A 21,724-nucleotide genomic window follows, 5' to 3' on the forward strand; every position below is an offset into this window, starting at 1 on the left:
TTATGATGGTTCCAGATTGTCTCAAGCAGGTAGAAAACAAATTGGAACAAGAGACGTAAGAGGCTCATGATGTTCAGACTACTTGATTCAACCAGTAACTACACTGCAAAAACAGTATCTTGTCAAGTAAACTTCTGTTAAATTTAGTCAATATATCTAGTGTTTCTCCTGTTAAGATTGTTGTAAGCTTAATTTAGGTTTTAAGTAATTTTATTATTATAGTGAGATCATTTTACTTAATAAAATGACTTAAAACAGGCAAACAATTCTAGAAATAAGCTAAACTTATAATAATTGCACAACCATCTGAAAATAAGAATTAGATATATCAATGAGAATTAAGATTATTTCACTTGACAAAACACTGCTTTTTACACCACAGTCCTGCAGACCATGATACTGTTAATCATCACTGAGCTGGTTTCCTATATAAGTCATTTTTAGAATTCTTTCCATTTAAATTTGGCTTGTTCATCCACTTCAGATTGTCTCTTAGACCAAATCTAATCCTGAGCCCATCAAATGCTGGATGTGTCTGCAGTAAAACATGAAAACCTGATAAGCAGCTTTTTGTTTGACGCTCTATTTTGAGTTCTTTACCTGCTCAGATCCGTCAGGCCAGGAGAGCAGAACAGACAGAACACTGAAAGTCCACTGTAGTTCCAATGTAGCTCTAGAAGGCAGTGGTTCTCAAACCAGTCCTCAAGAACCCAAGATGTTCCACATTTTTGATCAACGCCAACTCACAATCCATAGGAATAGAACAAAAATGTGGACTGGCTTGAGGAAAAGGAACTTGATACTGGAGGATGTTTTGTACCTGACAGTTAAGCTGTTTTTCGCTGGGCTACTTTTATTTTGCTTCTATGTAAGATCTTGTTTCTTTAATACTTTTATTGTGACGGTTTAAGCTCCTCCACTCACAATGGATTGTCTAGTTTTACATTGCGGAGCAATACGATCCCTCAAGACCAAAATCAACAAGAAGGCATTTCAGTCCCATTTAACACAAATGAAAAAGGTCAGGAATCCAACGGGGTGTGTGTGTGTGTGTGTGTGTTTGTTTGCTTCTTATTCCTAAAGATGGCATTAGAGCTGTTTCATTTATGACTGGTTACCATATTATTATTGCCCCCTTGAGTTCTCCAACGCATAAGAGTTAGCATTAACACTCACAGCGAGGCACTCACAGACTCAACAACAGAGCCGGAGGGGCTTTATATGGCATCCAACAATACACCGTTCACATTTCTTATTAAGCTTAACTGCCCTTTATTTCAAATGGCTTTTAGTTCTTGACACTGTGCCATTTCCTTCATGAGAGCTTCAATGTCTGGCGTTCCTGAGCTGCTTTTATTGTGGCAGGCTGTGATTCAGAGAAATAACTCAATCAGTCTTTGCGCTTTGGCTTGAACGCCCCTGCTAAAACGCGGGACGCGGGGGCTTCTACAGACGAGGCTGCTCAGTAAAGGCTTTCCTTAATTAAGCTTGCGCTCTTTAATTGTCTCTTCAGCTTGAAACGAAACCATCTCAGGTGACTCGACATACAGACATCGATTTGAGTGGCTTCACCCAGGAGCGCTCTCACTGTGTATTAGCAGCTGTCCACTCCAACTCTGGGAGCAGATGGAAGCACTTAACACAGTTCTAGACTTATTGTTGTGATTTTACAGTATTATTCTACCATTTAAAGCTGAACTAATTTAATTAAAAAGGCACAGCACACATTAAGTTTCTAAAACTTATTTATACTACACACTCAAAATGATGGTTCTTCAAGGGTTCTTTAGTAAATGGCTCTATATATTACCATGAACACTCAAGGAACCCTTTGCATGGTTAAAGGGTTCTTTGCATCGTGAGCCGTTCTTCAGATCGATGGAGAATGTGTTGTAGATGGTTTTATTTAGAACCCTTCTTTGAAAAGGGGTTCTGTATAGCACCAAAAAGGCTTTCTAGTACTATGTAGAACCCTTTTTGCTAAGATTGTATTGTATTGAACCCTTTAACGATGCATAGAACCCTTTAATCGAGAAAAGGGATCTTTGAATGTTCATGTTTCTATATAGAACGAGATTCAACGGCATTTATTTTGGATTGTTAGAATTAATTACAGTAAATTGTTACTTAATTAAAGAAAAATGTTAATTTGCATAATTTTGATCTGAAATATATTTCTCAGACTATATTAAAAATATAGATTTTAAAGTTATAATATTTATATCCCACTACTCTCTACAGTTTCTTTAGCCACATTTCTGAATTTTCTGTATCTTTATAAATAATTCTAAATCATATGAAATGATCACATTTTGAGAGACTGTGATCATTTAAACCCGTATTAATTACAAGTGTAATTACATTCTGAATAATAATAATATGCTAAAGTGAGAGAGCACCCTTCACATACAGTTTTAAGCCTTTAAGTAAAATTTATTCATATTATATAAATATAATAACTCCTGTTTTTTCATCTTTTGACGTTGTGCAAATTTCTCATCTCTTGTACTGAACGGCTGTTTTGCCTGGAAATGAAAGGAATGAGGGGCGGTCAGTTTATTTAATCCACTGACAGGTTATAGTCTGAACTTCTGAGGTATTTTGGGTTGTGATGTCAAAAAATGTCAAAATTGTGGCCAAAACATTAAGAAAGTTCTTTTTTTTTCTGCATAACACGACTGCATACACACTTTTCATCAAATTCAAATCATAATAAAACATCTCCAGCTTAGAAACAGAGAAGTGGTCTTAATTAAGAGTTTCGAATCTGCACTTTCCACACAGGTTCTCCACTGGTTCACTGAGCTGCAAGTGGGAAATTATTCAAATTCCAGTGTGCTTTTGTTACTGCTGGTGATAAGGGTTAGTGAGGCTCTGTGCTCCTTCGCTTCAGTAGAGTATTCTATAACAGTGCGCACTGCGTCTGCCAAATGCACCCTGCTGACAGTTTCTCCAAAGACTTCCTCCAGCTTAATTAATTTGGGGTTTGGTCATAAACTTCAGTGCGGTGAGCAAAACAAACTACAGGGATGAAGGGCAGTAACGGGGGAGCGCACAGCAGCTTTACAGTGTAGTTAAGTACCTTATAAAAAATGAGAGACTCAGAGCAGCAGGGGGACAATTGTATGCAAATGGATCTATACAAATATTCTGAAATATTGATAATCAGGCTCCTCAAGTCTCAATGGGACATGCTGTGAGAGTGTTTCATTCAGTCTTAGAAAACAGAGAAATCACTGCAGCAGCACTGAAGAAAACGATTCTAATTACTCTACACAAGTGAGTGCTTATACTAAATTATATGAACTGTTCAGTATTTACTATGAAATATTATGTATCTACTATGAATTATTATTATTCAGTATTTACTATGACTTATTTTGTATCCACTACACACACACACACACACACACACACACACACACACACACACACACACACACACACATATAAATAAATATTGACATAACGAAAGAAAAACCCATTTGTGGTGCTACAGGTGCTGGTCAACGAATTAGAATAATTTGAAATAGTGCAATCATGAAATTCTTTGAATGCATTTTTTGTGCAGAAAGCAAATCAGGTGTTCACCGCACCTGTCCTACTCGTTAGACTAATCACAGAACTCGTTACCTGTAGAAAATTTGCTCAGCTGAGCTTTCCAAAAGGCCCATTTAGGCCATTTAACTGTGACACTGTTGTTTTATTGAATTAGAATGATGGAGAAACCGTTTCATTGAATTAGAATAAATGCTCGAATTTTTGTTTTCTGTGAAGAGTGTTCACTGTGCAGTATAAAGTCAGGGTTGAGTAGAATTTCTAAGTTGTAAAATCAATCATGGGTAAGCAGCGCGACCTCTCAACCGGAATAGTGTCTCAAATTCAAGCCCTTTGCCAACAAGGCTTGACCCAAACTAAAATTGCTGAGCAGCTCGGCATCAGCCAGTCTTCCGTCTGCAAAGCTCTCAAGAAAAACTGCAGCAAGCGCACCAACTGTTCCGGCGTCCGAAAAACTTCTGCTCGCGACAACAAGCAGCTGAGAAAGATCGCAGTCAGCAACCGGTTCAAGTCCACTTCCGAGCTCACCGACTTGTGGAACAAGCAGACCGGCGCTGACGTCTCCAGATCAACCACTTACCGTCGTCTGCGCGAACTCGGCTTCAAATCTCGCGTTCCAGCAGTAAAACCGATGCTGAACAAGAAACAAATGGAGAAACGGCTGAAGTGGGCCAAAGAACACAGCGAGTGGACTGCTGAAGACTGGCAGAAAGTGGTCTTCAGTGACGAATCACGCTTCTGCATCTCCTTCGGTGACCAAGGTCCTCGTGTCTGGCGTCGTTGTGGCGAAACCTACAACCACGAGTGCGTGAAAAGATCCGTCAAGTTTCCCCAGAGCGTTATGGTCTGGGGATGCATGTCCGCTCGAGGTGTAGGGAAACTCTGCTTCCTCAAGAAGACTGTCAATGCTGCCGTATATCAAGATATTCTGGAAACGTTCCTGATTCCGACTGTTGAGGAACAGTTCGGCGAAGAAGACTTCATATTTCAACAGGATCTTGCACCGGCTCATGCGGCAAAGTCGACCAAAGATTGGTTCACTAAAAAACAGCTTGAAGTTTTGGCATGGCCGGCCAACTCGCCTGACCTCAATGTCATTGAAAACCTTTGGGCCATCGTCAAGCGGAAAATTCGCGACAGAAAGCCTACTACGCTGGACCAACTGAAGCAGAACATCGCCACTGCCTGGGAAGCTGTGAGTGCGGAAACTTGCGACAAGCTGGTCAAATCGATGCCGCGGATACTTCAGGCAGTCATACAAGCCAAGGGGGCAGCCACAAAATACTGAGAAAGTGATGATTGTAATTATAATAAAAATTATTCTAATTCAATGAAACGGTTTCTCCATTATTCTAATTCAATAAAACAACAGTGTCACAGTTAAATGGCCTAAATGGGCCTTTTGGAAAGCTCAGCTGAGCAAATTTTCTACAGGTAACGAGTTCTGTGATTAGTCTAACGAGTAGGACAGGTGCGGTGAACACCTGATTTGCTTTCTGCACAAAAAATGCATTCAAAGAATTTCATGATTGCACTATTTCAAATTATTCTAATTCGTTGACCAGCACCTGTATATAGAACCTTTTTTCTATATAGAACCATAATCATATAACACATTCTCCATCAACCTGAAGAACCATTCGCGATGCAAAGAACTCTTTAATCATTGAAACGGGTTCTTTGAATGTTCATGGTTCTATATAGAACCATCTTCTTCATTAAAGAATCCTTGAAGAACCACCTTCTTGACGTGTGTAGCTCAAGATCAAGTAGTATTTAGGCTGTGCTGTGTGTTTTGGACTTGGCTGTTTAGCCTAATGGTTAAGTTCCTCGTCCTCCATGCAATCAGGGATCAAGCCCAGTGATCTCTCTCTAGTGTTTTATGAAGTAATTTGATCTTTTCTCTCAATGACGTGTTTATCACTGAAACACATAACAATAAAAGAATGATTTATAGCCTTAGGATATAGCAAGTATGAAGCCAGTGCAGAACTGAAGCATGGATCCACATACAGACCCTGTAAAAGTCTTTTTTTTAAGAAATACAGTTAATAAGGATATGACATTTATAAATATGTCTTCAGATTATACAGTGCTGAACTGTTTATATGGTTTATCCCTGTTCAGTAATACACCAAAGTGAGTCAGTGGAAAGTAATTTCCCCATGGAAAGAGAAAAATGTATTACTGCCTCAACACTGTAGCACGAAAGACATCTGTGATTTATAATAACTTATAACTAGGGATACATTTTTTTTATTATTTAAAGGGTAAGTGCATGGAAAAAAAACAAGGCTAAGCATCGAACACAAGTAGATTTGTTCTCGCTATTTATACAGATTTAATAGAACAAAACATTATTTACCATTAATAAGTGAATTCATCATTTGCTGTCAGTCTTCAGAAACAGTCTGCTCTTGAGCTAAAAGCTGGGAGGTTAAGAACGCTCCGATGTGCCTAGGCTACTAATGTTAGCTGAGGTAACAGATTCCGATTGGGTGCCTCAGTGTAAATTCCAAGGCATGTGCCACCTACAAAGACTCTGTTTATTGTCTGGTTTTCCTGAAAATAATGCCGTCCAAATTCCGAAAGCGAATCCCTCCCTAAAATGAACATGATAGCGAAGGAAGAGATGAGCTACTCACTACTGGAATGTTTCGTTGTATTTGGGTGACCAGTTGTTGTTCTTGGTTTTGGTGCTGAATTTGCGTTTCTTGTCGCTGAGGTGTGGTCCGACAGCGTTGACCTCCACGAAAGGCCGGAACATGGCGTTCGTCTGCCAGTTGATGTTGTTCACGCCCACCACTGCAAACGGAGGGTTGGACACAGGAAATAAGGTTGGGTGAGTCATGTTTCAAGAAAGTGTAGCTCAGAGTGAAGCTCGTCTGAGACGTTTAGCAGAAATACTTCTAAAAACAAAAAAGCCTTCTTTATTTACAAAACTCCATTTTATGTATATGCAGCATTTCATTCTTTTTGGTTTGTAAAAGCAGAGGATGGAAGGGAGACAGAAACAGGCACACATCTTTTATTTCGTTTTTTTTTTTGTCATTTATTTTGTAGCTGTCTTAATATTATTTTTACACCATCTGTAAATGGCAGCTTGCCTTTCCACTGTGGGAACATTTTTATGATTAATGGACCAACCAAAACAATCCAAATTTACATGTGATAAAATCTTGTTCCATTAACATACATTAAAGTGTGACACTTTATTTAAAAGCTGCCTACATAAACGATTAATAACACATGCAATGAATACTGCTTATGACAGTATTCATAAGATAACATTATGTTTTATGAAGTAAACGAAACTGCACTGATATAACAGGCTTTCAACTAAAGTGACAGACACTTGTTCAGTTTATAACACTGCCATAAATTCATTCTCACGTAACAGAACCTTTATGTGGCTGCATATATGAAGGCATAACCCTGCCATGTCTGTAGTCACACAGGCCTCCTTAATAGAAAGTGTTCAACAATATCTATAATAACTCAAAGTACTGTTACTTTATCAATTTTATCACTTTGAACAAATCTATTACTTACTAGCACTTTATGAACCGCTGCTCTACATACTTGCATACACACGTAATGTTAATTTTCATTCAACTTTGCACATAAAACTACTTTTTACTATTATTTTAAAATAGTTTTTAGTGTTATTCTTATATTTTCTTTTTTATTCCGATTATATTAATATTATATTTGGAGAATGGAGGAACAGTGAAGTAAGAATTTCATTATACAGTGTAACTGCCTGTTTCTGCTGTGCATATGACAAAAAAACTCTTGAGTCTCTAAAACACGGAAAACAAGTCGCTGTGTACTTTTGTACTCTAGCAGAAATGCAGACAGAAAACTTCTATTTAAACAGGATTTTATAATTATATATTTTACCAAGACAATTTCTCCTTTTATGCAAGGAGACTTTTTTATGAGGTTGTGTATATTCATGCATTTAGGTAAATATAAATGAAACTGCTCACTTATGTTTGAGAGCATCACGGTCTTCAAATGCTTTACTTTAGGGGTTTAGGGGTCCTTACGTCAATACAATGTCATTTACAAAATCTTCTCATGCTGTGACTACTGGCATTAGCTGTAAACAATAATTCAAGCATTGATTTAGAAATATAGGGCGGCACGGTGGCGTGGTGGGTAGCGCTGTCGCCTCACAGCGGGGAGGGCCTGGGTTCGATTCCCTGGCCGGGTGACCGGGGTCCTCTCTGTGTGGAGTTTGCATGTTCTCTGCGTGGGTTTCCTCCGGGTTCTCCGGTTTCCTCCCACAGTCCAAAGACGTGCAGTCAGGCCAATTGGACATGCTAAATTGCCCCTGGGTGTGAGTGACTGTCTGTGTCTGTCTGTCTGCCCTGCGATGGACTGGCAACCCATCCAGGGTGTATCCTGCCTTCCGCCCGAAGACTGCTGGGATAGGCTCCAGCACCCCCCCGCGACCCTGACGGAGAAGCGGCTTAGAAAATGGATGGATGGATGGATGGATTTAGAAATATTTTGTTATATATATATATATAGCCAGCCATCAAATATTTACTAATTATGATGTATACTATAGAACAGTGGTCTCAAATCCTGGTCCTGCAGAGCTGCCATCCTGTAGTTTAGTTCCCACCTGTAACCAGTAAGCTGCCCCGCCCCTTAAATAACTTGAATATCTTAAATAACTTGAATATCATCTTATGTAGCCAATCAGGGACTTGGGAAGAGGCTGACTGACTAGCTGGAGCAGGTGAAGCAAATTGTGGGTGGAACTAGACTCCAGCTCTCATTTCCTGTAAAGCTGTCACTTTGTAAAGAATTTACGACATTGATGATGTAAACTTTAGTGTTCACACACTGACAGGTCTGAGGGTTAAATTCAGTAGCAAACAGTGAAACATGATGTACTACTGGTCCCTTACACTTTGTGGCCACATAGCATATGATGACTGCTCCAGTGCACAGATGATACATGATTACAATCCAAGCAGCTGACCCCAGATGGTATCAAACAGCTATTTCTGATGCCTCGACCCAAATGTCCATAATATTTCAGCCCGTGTCCATTTCAATTCTGTGTTTTTTGAGCTTAATGTGCCAAAATCCTGTAGAACAGCAGGTGCTACCAGTGTGATGTCCGGAGTCCGGGTGTCATAAATAAACTCTGAGCATTAAACTGGTTTTTGAAGCTGAAACTTGACTCATTCACTTCCCTGCATGGGTTTCCAAAGCAATGTAGTTTTATTGAAGCTCATCTGGAGGTGGTGCTGCTTAATAGAGGAGTTCACATAACGACACATCATAAAAGAAGTTTAAAGAGCACTTGTATCATTATCTCTGTAATAAAATAATAACTCTTAACGACAAATAACGACCACTTCTAAACCATAAAACATCACTGAAATGAACTCAGTTAGGGAATCTAATAAGGATGCAGTGTGATTCGGCTTGAAGTAACTCTTCTTTTAGAGATAAAGATTGTTGGTGAAGCTTGAAAGGTCTGTTAGTAAATGCTGTGAAGTGCTGCGCGCTGTGGAGAGCCTTCATAGGAAGTAGGGCCTGGGTTCGATTCCCCGGCTGGGCTACCAGGGTCCCTCCCCGTGTGGGTTTCCTCCAGATGCTAAGGTTTCTTCCCACAGTTTAAACCCATGCAGTTAGGCCATCTGTAGACAATAAATTGCCCCTAGATGTGAGTGTGTATGTCTGTATGTCTGCCCTGCGATGGACTGGTGACCTGTCCTTCTGCTCAGTGACTGCTGGGATAGACTTCATCTCCCCACCATGACCCAGAAGGATAAGCAGCTTAGAAGATGAATGAATGTATAACTAACTGTGCTAACTGTCCCACTGGTTTGTGCTGTTGTGAGTGAATGGCTAGACTTCTTCCCACTTCCATGCATTCAGAGTAAGAGCATGCTGCACTAGACAGCCTGCCAATGTAACAGTTGTTCAAGTGCACTTGGTTGCTAATACTGAATTTAGTAACAGAGTAATCTTTATATTTAAACAACGTGAACAATCAATATAAAAAAAATGTTTGATTTTCATATGTACTGTTATTGTTTTGTTGCCCAGGCCTACATATGTGTGTCTACAATACTGTTCCAAAGTCAGAGAGCTTTATTTATTTAATTTCCAGTCAAAACAGCTATTATGTACAAGTTATTTATATATCAGGAGACGTATTTTACAAGACAGATATAAAATAACTGACCGCGTAAATCGTTACTATCATAACAAATCCAGAATTTCCAAAATGTTGCTGGCATTTTTTTAAATTGACATTTTTTTAATGATATAAGATTTTGACAATGATGATCTGTGTATCCTTGCATGTGTGTTTTGTATTTCTGGGCTTACCCTTCACGCTGACTTTGTGTTCGCCGGTGCCTGGGTGAGAGATAAGATCCACCTGCATCTGCACCTCCCCCACCGAGCTGGCCGTCGACTGACCTGCGATCGCACACAGAAATCTGATAAAAGACTCAAACGAAACACCACGCAATGGCCAAAGATCAGAGAAAGATGACGGAAAACGGATAAACATCTCACTGCGCACTCATCATCCTGGGACTTCACACCCCACTACTATGCTAAAGTAAGAAAAGAGAATCATTGAGCTTAATAATTCATTTGCAGCAGTTTTGTAATATCCCACCGTGAGAGCAGCCACATCTAAAATGTATCTAAAATAAACAACAAACTCTGAGGTCTGCAATTCAGACGTATGTGACCTGGATGACCTCATTAAAGATAACATATAGCAAGGACTGACCTGGATACACATCCATATAACACAACCTTTATTTATCAAATAAAGCACACCCTGAGGACCGACCTGGACTGAGATATAAAAGGAAAATGTATCCTCAATATATCAAATCTAAAAACATGTTAACTATTGACCCAAAAGCAGGTGTACCAACAACAAACACCAGTTACCCCCATGGTAGCATCAATAAAAACACACAAAGCCCCCAGCATTCAGTATATTTCTTACTCAGTTATCCTGTTCTGCTCTTTTCCCCTTGAATGTGAAGATCTAAAAGTTGATTGAGGTTGTTAATAGACTAATATCTTCTTTTCTTGTGTTAATAGCAGCATTTACTGAGTTTACTTTTAGTGTATATGAGTGTTTATTCAGGTTGTTTATGGATTAAAAAATCTCACATTCCAGTGTATATGAGTGTTTATTCAGGTTGTTTATGAACTAATCTCTCTTATTTTAGTGTACATAATCATCTCACTACTCTTAGGGGCAGATTTAAATGAACTTAAAAGAGACATGACGTCCATGATTTCCAAAAACAGTTTGAACTGTGGACGCGTCAGACCACAGGACACTTTTCCACTTTGCGTCAGTCCATCTCAGATGAGCTCGGCCCAGAGAAGCCGGCGGCGTTTCTGGGTGGTGTTGATATGTGGCTTCGCTTTGCATGGCAGAGTTTTAACTTGCACTTGTAGATGGAGCGACGAACTGAGTTCACTGACAGTGGTTTTCCGAAGTGTTCCTGAGCCCATGTGGGAATATCCGTTACAGAATGATGACGGTTTTTAATGCAGTGCCGTCTGAGGGGTCGAAGGTCACAGGCGTTCAGTGTTGGTTTTCTGCCTTGCCGCTTACCTGCAGAGATTTCTCCAGATTCTCTGAATCTTTTGATGATATTATGGACTGTAGATGATGAAATCCCTAAATTCCCTGCAGTTGCACGTTGAGAAACGTTGTTCTTAAACTGTTGGACTATTTGCTCACGCAGTTGTTCACAGAGTGGTGAACCTCGCCCGTCCTTGCTTGTGAATGACTGAGCCTTTCAGGGATGCTCCCTTTATACCCAATCATGACCCTCACCTGTTTCCAATGAACCTGTTCACCTGTGGAATGTTCCAAACAGGTGTTTTTTGAGCATTCCTAAACTTTCCCAGTCTTTTGTTGCCCCTGTCCCAACTTCTTTGGAACGTGTTGCAGGCATCAAATTCAAAATGAGTGAATATTTGCAAAAAACTATAGAGTTTATCTGTTTGAACATTAAATATCTCGTCTTTGTAGTGTATTCAATTGAATATAGGTTAAAAAAGGATTTGCAGATCAAAAGATTCTGTTTTTATTTGTTTTACACAACGTCCCAACTTCATTGCCATTGGGGTTGTACATGAATGCGTAACAAGTTAAGAAAAATAGGTAGAACAGGTGAGCAGTGACATTCTGAACAGTCCTTCAATTCTTGTTAAGTCAAAGCTACCAGGAGCCTCACTGAGCAGAAATATGAACATTGCACATGCTCTCACACGTAGACAGAAAATACTACAGTACCCTGCTGCTCTGCTGGGACAGATGAGCTTGTTTATACTCTGCCTGATCCATAATTACCCAAACAAGCTGCACTTATTATAAGCGATCACAAAAGAACAGGAGGATTTATGAAGATGACAATCAAATGCGGGAAGGGGAAGAAAAATAAAGACGCACATAAATTAAACTGTAAACCAGGGGAAATAAACTCTGAGCAGCAGTGCAATCAGCACAAGGCTGGGGCCTTTTTACACTGAGACTTCAGACAAAGCAAATGATGCAAACTATCAATTGCATTTCAAACACTGCATGACATTTAACAGAGAAGGGAGAGTATCTAACACTATTGAGGCAATTCACTGTGACTGCAGCATCAAGAGTTCAGATTAAATGGTGAGGTTGTGCTCCATTTGTTTAATGTTTAACGTTTTTCACAGCTGGATCTATATTTGGGTTTATGGGTTATTATGATTTGATGGAAAAATGGATGTGCACAATCAAAACTGTACATACAGACAGCAAATTAAACATGAATGTAAGTCAGATTCAGACTATGCAATTAATTACGTAATACTGCATTTATGTACGTTAAAAAAATTATGCGAATCGAATGTACAGCAAAACAACAACAACAACAACAGCTCTAGAATTCCAAGGGTTAAAAGTGTTTTGATGGTCCTTTTCCATACTGCTACTAAGAAGTGGAGGGGATGTGATTCCTCTCAGACTCTGTCCAGATCAGGCTCATCAAGCAAGAAGGAAATACAGAAATACAGCTGCATTCTGGCCCCTCAGACGGCATTTAAGGTGGAACGGGAAAATTCAAACAAGAAGCTGGCGAATGAGAAGCTGACTTCAGCTTCGTAAAAGGTTGAACATTGACAAACATTTTACAAGGAGCTATTCTACATTTGCGCCAAAGTTTCCTGCTGAAGAATATACGTTTAACTTTTTTCACAGCAGTCATGAAATGCAATTTCTGCCGGTTTTGGAGAGATAATCTATGGATTTGGTGAACTATTGTCATCTTTGTAGTTTTATAAGCTTTATAAAAGTGTCTTTTATATAAAAGCCGTTTGTTGTGTCAGCTCTGCAGGATTGATATGAAGGAAGCAGCAGTTTTATCTCGCCACAGTCGTCTTTGCGTTGAGGTGTGAATTATTTTTCACAGCAGGGGGTTTTCAACCCCCCCCTTAACCACTCATTGCTTGCTAGCAGCTCAATACAGAGCACAACGATCCTAGTCCATTCAATAGCAGAGTTATGACAAATATTTTATTTGATTATATTAATTAAAAATTTCTCAAACAAGTTCCAGTCAGCGGGCAGGATGGCCACTAGGGGGCCTACTGAAGGAGGCTAACTCAGCGATAATTTTCTGATGTATATTATAGAGAACTTGTAGAGAGGAGAATTACCATTTTGTAATGTCTTCTGGGTTTCTCAAATGCTAGAGGGCGCTCCCGAGTGAACACTGAATGGGTAAAGATGCAACATTTGAGCAAAATCATAGTTAATATCCTGAGCAGAGAACGGCATGAAACATTTTAACACCACCTTTTTGAACTACAGTTATAGCAGTTATTGCTATACGTCTATGACATCAGCACAAACAGCCAATGAGCTGCTCTGCTCGCAAACCAACGACTCAGTAGTGGTACTGCTAACCAATCGGAACTCAGTAACCGTAATGCTAATCAATCAGCACTCAGTTTGTTGTAGAGGAAAGGAAACATTCAGGTGAGTTTTCCTTGCTTTTTTTTGTGAAATACATCCTTCTGCTTTCTAAAATTAAAGGAAAATTCTGGGCAAGGGGTTAAAAACAATCCCCATTCATTGAGGACTTGCTTGTGTTTTGCTGTCCTGTTTTTGATATAACAGGGGAAATAGGAAGTGGCCAGTTTCCTCATAAACCGGCTCTGTTATAGAGCTCGTAAAGACACACTGACCTTTCAGGCAATTTATGCTCACCGCACATTTAATTAGAAACCCTCTCTTGTAGGTCCACGTTACTGATGTATAGTTAGAGATTTTACACCATCTGTTGCCGCACAGTTTGTAGTAGCCCTGCTCCACCATCGCTCTAGAATTTTGAATGCTGGTGGAAAAGCTCAGTGATTAAATAGTCACAGGGTGTTTCTAATAACATGGACAGTGAATGGAGGTACAAGGTAGCAGATATAAGAAGTCTGGCCACTTCAAATGGGATTTGACTGTACACTGTTTAGCATGTACTAAAGGACAGAACATAAAAGTAAACAAAGAGTTGTCAGAGTTCATTTGAGAAACACTAAGTAAAACTGTAGGGTTGTTTCGGAGTGACTATAAAAACAGAAGCACGGGCCAGCATTTCACTCTCCCCGGGAGGAATCAATAGTGGCTGTCATGGGACATTTAAAAAGACCTTCAGTATTTTTTTCCTCAAACCATTTCCAATGGCCACGGCCTATCCTGCTCTCCTTTCAGAATTCCATGTAATTTATTGTACTGTAATTTATTGGCTTCCTGGACGGCATCCGTCGCTGTTTGTTGGACATCACCCTTTCGTCCTACGCCACATCCAGACAGAATGGAGGGAAAAAATGTCACAGGAGTCAAACGAGAGCTGGCAGCCAGGTGCTTTCTCAGACGTAGAACGCAAACGTCAAGGTAAGTGGTGAGGAAATGTGTCCTTTTGTGTGATTGCTCTTGTCCTTCAGGCACTGCCGGAAACAGCGAGAACCGCCTGCTGACTCAGAATCTGGCGGAAGGCTGGGAACATGCCACTTAAATGAATAAATATTGAGTGATCCGGCTGACGTTATGGATCAATCAAGGTGGAGTTAACTCAAGTGTCTAAGTTAATTCACCTCCTGACCTGGTTGAATGAAAACTCAGTATGACAGCACAGACTGAGACTCAGCATTAGGACAGAAGCACATGGTTGTGATCATCCATAGCTGTTAATGAATACGGGCACACCACCATGTTCAAAACGGGCACTGACCAGCCCAGAGGGAGAGGGGCTACACTTCTGTGTCTTGGTTTCCTTCAGGGTTTTTTTTTTTCTTATGATCTTCAGTTTTTTTTTTTACTTTTGGGTCTTGGTTCCTCTCTGTGGTTCTTCCTAATTCTCTCAGGGAGCTTCTCTTTTTGAACCATGGTTCCTGTCACTGTTTTTTTTTTCAAGTTCTTTGGGAGTTCCGTTTTGGAGTCTTGGTTTCTCTCAGTGGTTCTTTCTCATGTTCTTGTAGAATTCCCTCTTTTAAGTCTTGATTTCTCTTACTGGTTCTTCCTCATGATTTTACTGAGATCCTGCATTTGAGTCTTAGTTCCTCTCAGTGGTTCATCCTCATGCTCTACAAGAGTTCCTCCTTTGCAGTCTTGGTTCCTCTCAGTGGTTCTTCCTTATACTCTTAGAGAGTTCCCCCTTTGAGTCTTGGTTCCTCTCAATGGTTTTTCCTCATGCACTTAGGGAGTTCCTTCTTCGGAGACTGGCTCCTCCTTAGTCGTTTTTAACCAAGTTTTTATAGAATTCCTCCTTTTGAGTCTTGGTTTCCCTCAGTGGTTCTTCCTCATAATCTTAGGGAGTTCCTCTTTTTGAGTCTTGATTCTTCTCAGTGGTTCTTCCTCATAATCTTAGGGAGTTCCTCTTTTTGAGTCTTGATTCTTCTCAGTGGTTCTTCCTCATAATCTTAGGGAGTTGCTCTTTTTGAGTCTTGATTCTTCTCAGTGGTTCTTCCTCATAATCTTAGGGAGTTCCTCTTTTTGAGTCTTGATTCTTCTCAGTGGTTCTTCCTCATAATCTTAGGGAGTTGCTCTTTTTGAGTCTTGATTCTTCTCAGTGGTTCTTCCTCATGCTTTTAGGGACTTCCCTTTTTTGAATCTTGTTTCCTCTCATTGGTTCTCTAACGCTCTTACTGTGTTGCTCCTTTTGAGTCTTGATTCCTCTTATTGGTTTGTTCTCATGTTCTTTGGAAGTTCCTCCTTCAGAGTGTTAGCTGCTCTTAGTTGTTCTTCCTCATGTTCTTAGTGAGTTTCTCTTTTTGAGTGCTAATTTCTGTCAGTGGCTCTTCCTTACGCTCTCAGAGACTTTCTCCTTTTAAACTTTGGTCCCTTTCAGTTTCATTTCACTTCAGTTTCCTGATTAGTCTGTCTTTTATGAATGGAGTTTATCTGGCTGTCCTACTATCTACAGCTTACATTAAAGATCAAGCCACAAGGACTAGGAAGTTTGACCATATTAGTCCAGTTTTATCAGCCCTGCACTGGTTACCAGTTAAATTTCGCATTGATTATAAAATTCTATTACTGACCTATAAAGCTCTAAACGGGCTCGCCCCTCAGTACCTGAGTGAGCTCCTCTCCTACTATGAACCATCACGCCTACTTAGATCACAAGGTGCTGGCTTACTACTGGTACCTAGAATAAATAAAGTTACATCAGGGGGGAGAGCTTTCTCATACAAAGCCCCCCAGCTCTGGAATAATCTTCCTGCCAATGTTCGGGAATCAGACACAGCCCCAATCTTTAAGTCTAGGCTAAAAACTTATTTGTACAGTCAAGCATTTGGTGACTAGTCTTCCCTGTCAGGTCTGGACCTGCTGGAGTCTCCACTGCTCTGTTTTACTGTGATCTGTGGTCAGCCACTCTTTACAGTACTAACTCTGTTTTTTCTTCTCCTTTCTCTGCCGAGCTGATCAGCTGCCCATCCTGTGCGTCTGATGCTGTTGCCTCTACTGCCTTGATTGGTGCCGCTGCTCACCAGCCTTCTGGACCGGTTTGACCACCACTGAGCTTCTTGCTGTACAGCGCTGTGCAGTCCTCACCCTCAGATCTTCTCTTTTCCCACTTTGTACTATAATACTTTATACTAACGTTTGCTATCCGGTGTCGAACGTAGGAGGATGGGTTCCCCTTCTGAGTCTTGGTTCCTCTCAAGGTTTCTTCCTCTTTTACGGAGTTTTCCTTGCCACCGTCGCCGCTGGCGACGCTCTTGGGGGCTCGGACCCGGATTTTCTTTCTTCTTTTCTCTTCTCTCTGTAATACTGATTGTTCTGTAAAGCTGCTTTGTGACAACACCTGTTGTAAAAAGCGCAATATAAATAAATTTTGCTTGCTTGCTTGCTACAAGCCTGATGTTGTTATAATCTTAGCAGCTTTTTGAAAGTCCCTACATTTAATCATTCTCATAGAAAAGCCCAGCTTCATCATTTCGTCAGCACAGTGTTTGCCAACTCCAATCCTCTGGAAACTACTGTTGTGCTTCTTGTGCTCTAATTCAGCTCATCAGCTAATTACAGGCTCTTCATCAGATGAATCAGGTGAGTTAGAGGACTGAATTAGAGACACAGCACAGAAATACAGCACATTCCTCCAATCTTGTTCCCCTCAGTGCTTCTCCTTTTGAGTCAGATTCCTCTCTGTGGTTCTCCCTCATGTTCTTGGGGAATTTCTCCTTTTGAGTCTTGGTTCCTCTCTGTGGTTCTCCCTCACTGTCCCATGCAAGGTATATTAAGGGGCTGCATCCTTATTTTATGGACAGCTACTTTAGGACAATGGCTGCTTTAGAAAGTGCCATACAGAAACAAAAGGTTTGAATACTAGAACCACAGTTAGCATTCTAGAACCACAGTGAGAATTCTACAATAACTGAGAACCCCTGAACCACACTGAGAATTCTAGAACAACACTGAAAATGCCAGAGTAAATTTAGACACACATACAAACTCTACAATCATAGTGAGAAGACTAGAACTACAGCGAGAATTCTAGAACCAGTTAGCGTTCTAGAACAAGTTTAGAATCATGGTGAGAACTCTACAATCATAGTGAAAAGTCTAGAACAACAGTGAGAATTCTAGAATGATGGTGAGAACTCTAGACTTACAATTAGAATTCTAGTACCACAGACAGACTTCTAGTACCAATTTGTTTTTCTTTAGTACCAAAAATAAAATTACAGAACCAAGGTGAGAATTCTACTATCACAGTGAGAACTGTAGAGTCACATTGAGAATTCTAGAACTTCAATAATAATTCTAGTCAAGTGAGAAATTTCATGCCACAGTGAAATCTCTACAAACAAAGTGAGTGAATGATAAAACCACAGAAGGAATTCTAAAACAACAGTTAAAGATCACAGAGCCCCACTGGCTCTGAAAGCCTTGATCTGAAACTGGCCCAGCGTATGAGTCCCCTGAGCTGGTGCAGTAGCCAAGTTGCTGAGAAAGGCTGATCTGGCATTTGGTATTCATCCGCCTGACCAGAGCTGCTTGTATCTTTACCCTCTGCTGAAGTCTTCCCACAAACGAGCAGCGTTCTGCCTGACTGGGTGCTGGAAGACCTGCAGGCCAGACATCACCACGCCAGTCCAGCTTGTCTGCAGCTGACTACAAAGTCTTGCAGCTACATGTGTCCCGTTAAGGCAGAATGGTCAAGGAACTGCTGTACCTTTTTACATGTACTGAAAACAAACAGCTTATAGCTACAGAGAGAGAGAATGAGAGAGAGAGAGAGAGAGAGAGAGAGAGAGAGACGGAGGGGGGAGAAAGAGGGGGGCAGAGAGAGAGAGAGGGGGGAGAGAGAAAGAGAGAGAGAGAGGGGGAAAGAGAGAGAGAGAGGGAGGGGGGAGAGAGAGAGTGGGAAAGAGAGAGAGAGAGAGAGAGAGAGAGAGAGAGAGAGAGAGAGAGTGGGAAAGAGAGAGAGAGAGAGAGAGAGAGAAAGGGAGAGAGAGAGAGAGAGAGAGAGAGAAAGGGAGAGAGAGAGAGAGCGACAGAGAGAAAGGATGAAGGTGAGTTTTGTGAACCTAAAGTGGGTCAAAAGAGAGACAGGATTTCTAAATCCTGTGGTCAGTTTGGTTTAAAAGGTTTAAAAGGAGAGAGAGTGAGAGAGAGAGTGAGAGAGAGAGGAGTGAGAGAGTGAGAGAGAGAGGAGAGGGAGTGAGAGAGAGAGAGACATGATGATGAAAAGGGAAAGAAACGTGAATTTATGCAACTACTGTTAAACAAGTAGTCTGACGAAAAGCCAAATGTGCACAACTCTCCACTAACCGCAGATGTAGTTGATCAGCTGAGGCTTAAGTGGCATCCAAATGATGCTTCTCTAGTGTAGCGCTGGAGCTAACAGGCTAACATGGCTAACAAACACTAGAAAACAACTGCCAACCACATCTTTTCCACAAATGCGTCCCCCAAGCCTCTCCCAACCTGCTCAAAGCACATCCAAGTCTTCATTAAGCTCACACAGACTTGTCAGTATGGCTCAGAACACAGCATGATATATTGTAAGCTATAAAAAAGAACACAGCGAAACAGCGGGCAGTGCTTTAGATAACAAGAAATAAAAATTCCCAACCCAATACATGTTTCTAAATCGCCCCACTCATTCTGTGGGGGAATGATCACAGCGTTCAGTTACACAGTTTTGCCCAGATTTTGCCCTAAACCACATCAACATGTCTGGGTGACCTGAAATGTTGACCTGGATGCAGGGTGAGTGGGAGGAGAGGGTCTACTAGCTCCAGTGCTCAACTGTCTTGAGTGAGAGTAACTTGAAAATTGTCTAAAAGACTTTTTTTTTTCCCTCACCAAACCATTCCTCTAAAAGCCCATATTGAAGAGCTGAAAGGACACCTGGCCAAGTGTCCTCCTTTAGAACTGAACACCTCTCCACTATATTTGTATGGATCCTGATCAATGCTGCACACAACTAGACGCACACACCAATGTATCTGCTGTGTGGGCACTATTCTCCAACAATGGGGAAACATAATTGCTTTTCTGACTGTAGCTTGTTTGCAATAGCCCCGTGTTTGTATGCTGCACAGGCATTTCCAATTATAATGGTGAAAAGTTAGAGAGGAGCGACCTTCTGCTGATTTGAATCTGTCGCGGTCAAACATAAACTCGAGCATGTTCAATCCCAAGTCCTGATGTATCTGACAGCTCAGCTCTGACATTCAGCTATAGGCCCAGTTATCTTATGCAGACCAAAAATGACCCCAACAGAAAAACATGCCTTGATATGAGCAGCACTGTGTTTACAGACTGAGAAATAATATGTGTTAAATGACCAGTGGTCCAGAATTTGACTAAAAGAAGTAACTGCTTTAATTTAGCTGAATTTTTTTATCCAATGCAGAATCGATAAGCAGAAGCTGAAAGAATTGGATGCATCCTCCTTGCTGTTGAAAGGTGGTGAAAAGGCAAATCTTTTCTAGCACAGTGATAAGTGGTCATAAGAGAATGAGTTATTTAATTAGGCATGTAAAAGGTGTTGCTGAGCTTTACTCCCCTCTCTGTATGAGTTTCTTCAGCACTAGCAACCTCAAGGAGCACTAATGTTTTTATACAATTAATAAACATTCAGTTTTTCAATATTTGAAAGGAAATCATTTATGGAACCCAAAACTTTGGCTACACGTCTCTTGTCTGGGCTGAAGTGTCTGCATGTTAGCTATAGCCAATTAGCAGAGACAGAGACTCAGTGTCCTTTCACTTTCAACCGTATGTGCATTTATGTTATGCTAAGGTCAGTCATTACAGCAATGCTGTTCTCCTGCAGCTCAGCTGCCTCAAGTTTGGTGCTCTTTAAATAATGAGCATTATGTTACAGAAGAACATTCAGCCTGATGGATAGAACTGGAGTAAAAGGAAAGAAAAGTTTTGGTATGGTAGTTTTGGGTTATGTGTTGCCCAGAATTTATTGCACTTGGTTTGTTTTACTGTAGACACTTATTGTAGAGAGTGGGGCTGGGAACCAAACTAAGGGTGGGTGTATATGAGCCTGTTTATACCTGGTCACTTCAAGAAATTCACTTCCTTAAGTACCAAGATTATATTTGAATAAGAGCCAGGCACATAAACATGCAAGTGTAAACACACTCCAAGATTTATTTACCAGCCACAAATCTGACTGCTCAACCACCTCAACCAAACCTCCTCCCAGTACAACCAAACCTCTTCCCTATACAATCAAAACCCCTTCCAGAACAACTGAAACCCCTCCTAATACAACTAAACCTCCTCCCAGTACAACCAAACCTCTTCCCTATACAATCAAAACCCCTCCCAGAACAACTGAATCCTCTCCTAATACAACCAAACCTCCTCCCAGTACAACCAAACCTCTTCCCTATACAATCAAAACCCCTCCCAGAACAACTGAAACCCCTCCTAATACAACCAAACCTCCTCCCAGTACAACCAAACCTCTTCTCTATACAATCAAAACCCCTCCCAGAACAACTGAAACCCCTCCTAATACAACCAAACCTCCTCCCAGTACAACCAAACCTCTTCCCTATACAATCAAAACCCCTCCCAGAACAACTGAAACCCCTCCTAATACAACCAAACCTCCTCCCAGTACAACCAAACCTCTTCCCTATACAATCAAAACCCCTCCCAGAACAACTGAAACCTCTCCTAATACAACCAAACCTCCTCCCAGTACAACCAAACCTCTTCCCTATACAATCAAAACCCCTTCCAGAACAACTGAAACCCCTCCTAATACAACCAAACCTCCTCCCAGTACAACCAAACCTCTTCTCTATACAATCAAAACCCCTCCCAGAACAACTGAAACCCCTCCTAATACAACCAAACCTCCTCCCAGTACAACCAAACTTCTTCCCTATACAATCAAAACCCCTCCCAGAACAACTGAAACCCCTCCTAATACAACCAAACCTCCTCCCAGTACAACCAAACCTCTTCCCTATACAATCAAAACCCCTTCCAGAACAACTGAAACCCCTCCTAATACAACCAAACCTCCTCCCAGTACAACCAAACCTCTTCCCTATACAATCAAAACCCCTCCCAGAACAACTAAAACTTCTCCCAGTACAAACAAACCCCCTCCTTGTTCAACCTAAACCCCTCCCA

The 21,724-nt window shown here is 40.9% G+C and overlaps 1 protein-coding gene across 3 annotated transcripts in view; it reads right to left on the reverse strand.

Annotated features, from left to right (window-relative positions):
• LOC108411445 (protein unc-13 homolog C-like) overlaps positions 1 to 21,724 on the reverse strand; it is a 331,641-nt gene that overhangs the window by 3,607 nt on the left and 306,310 nt on the right. For all 3 annotated transcript variants that reach the window (XM_037539851.1, XM_037539850.1, XM_037539852.1), the window contains 2 exons: positions 9,922 to 10,014; positions 6,204 to 6,363 (listed from right to left, as the gene is read on the reverse strand). In XM_037539851.1, the coding sequence (XP_037395748.1) occupies positions 6,204 to 6,363; positions 9,922 to 10,014 (253 nt within the window). The remainder of the gene's footprint in view (positions 1 to 6,203; positions 6,364 to 9,921; positions 10,015 to 21,724) is intronic.

Source organism: Pygocentrus nattereri, chromosome 7, assembly GCF_015220715.1.
Source record: "Pygocentrus nattereri isolate fPygNat1 chromosome 7, fPygNat1.pri, whole genome shotgun sequence".
NCBI classification, from domain to species: Eukaryota; Metazoa; Chordata; class Actinopteri; order Characiformes; family Serrasalmidae; genus Pygocentrus; species Pygocentrus nattereri.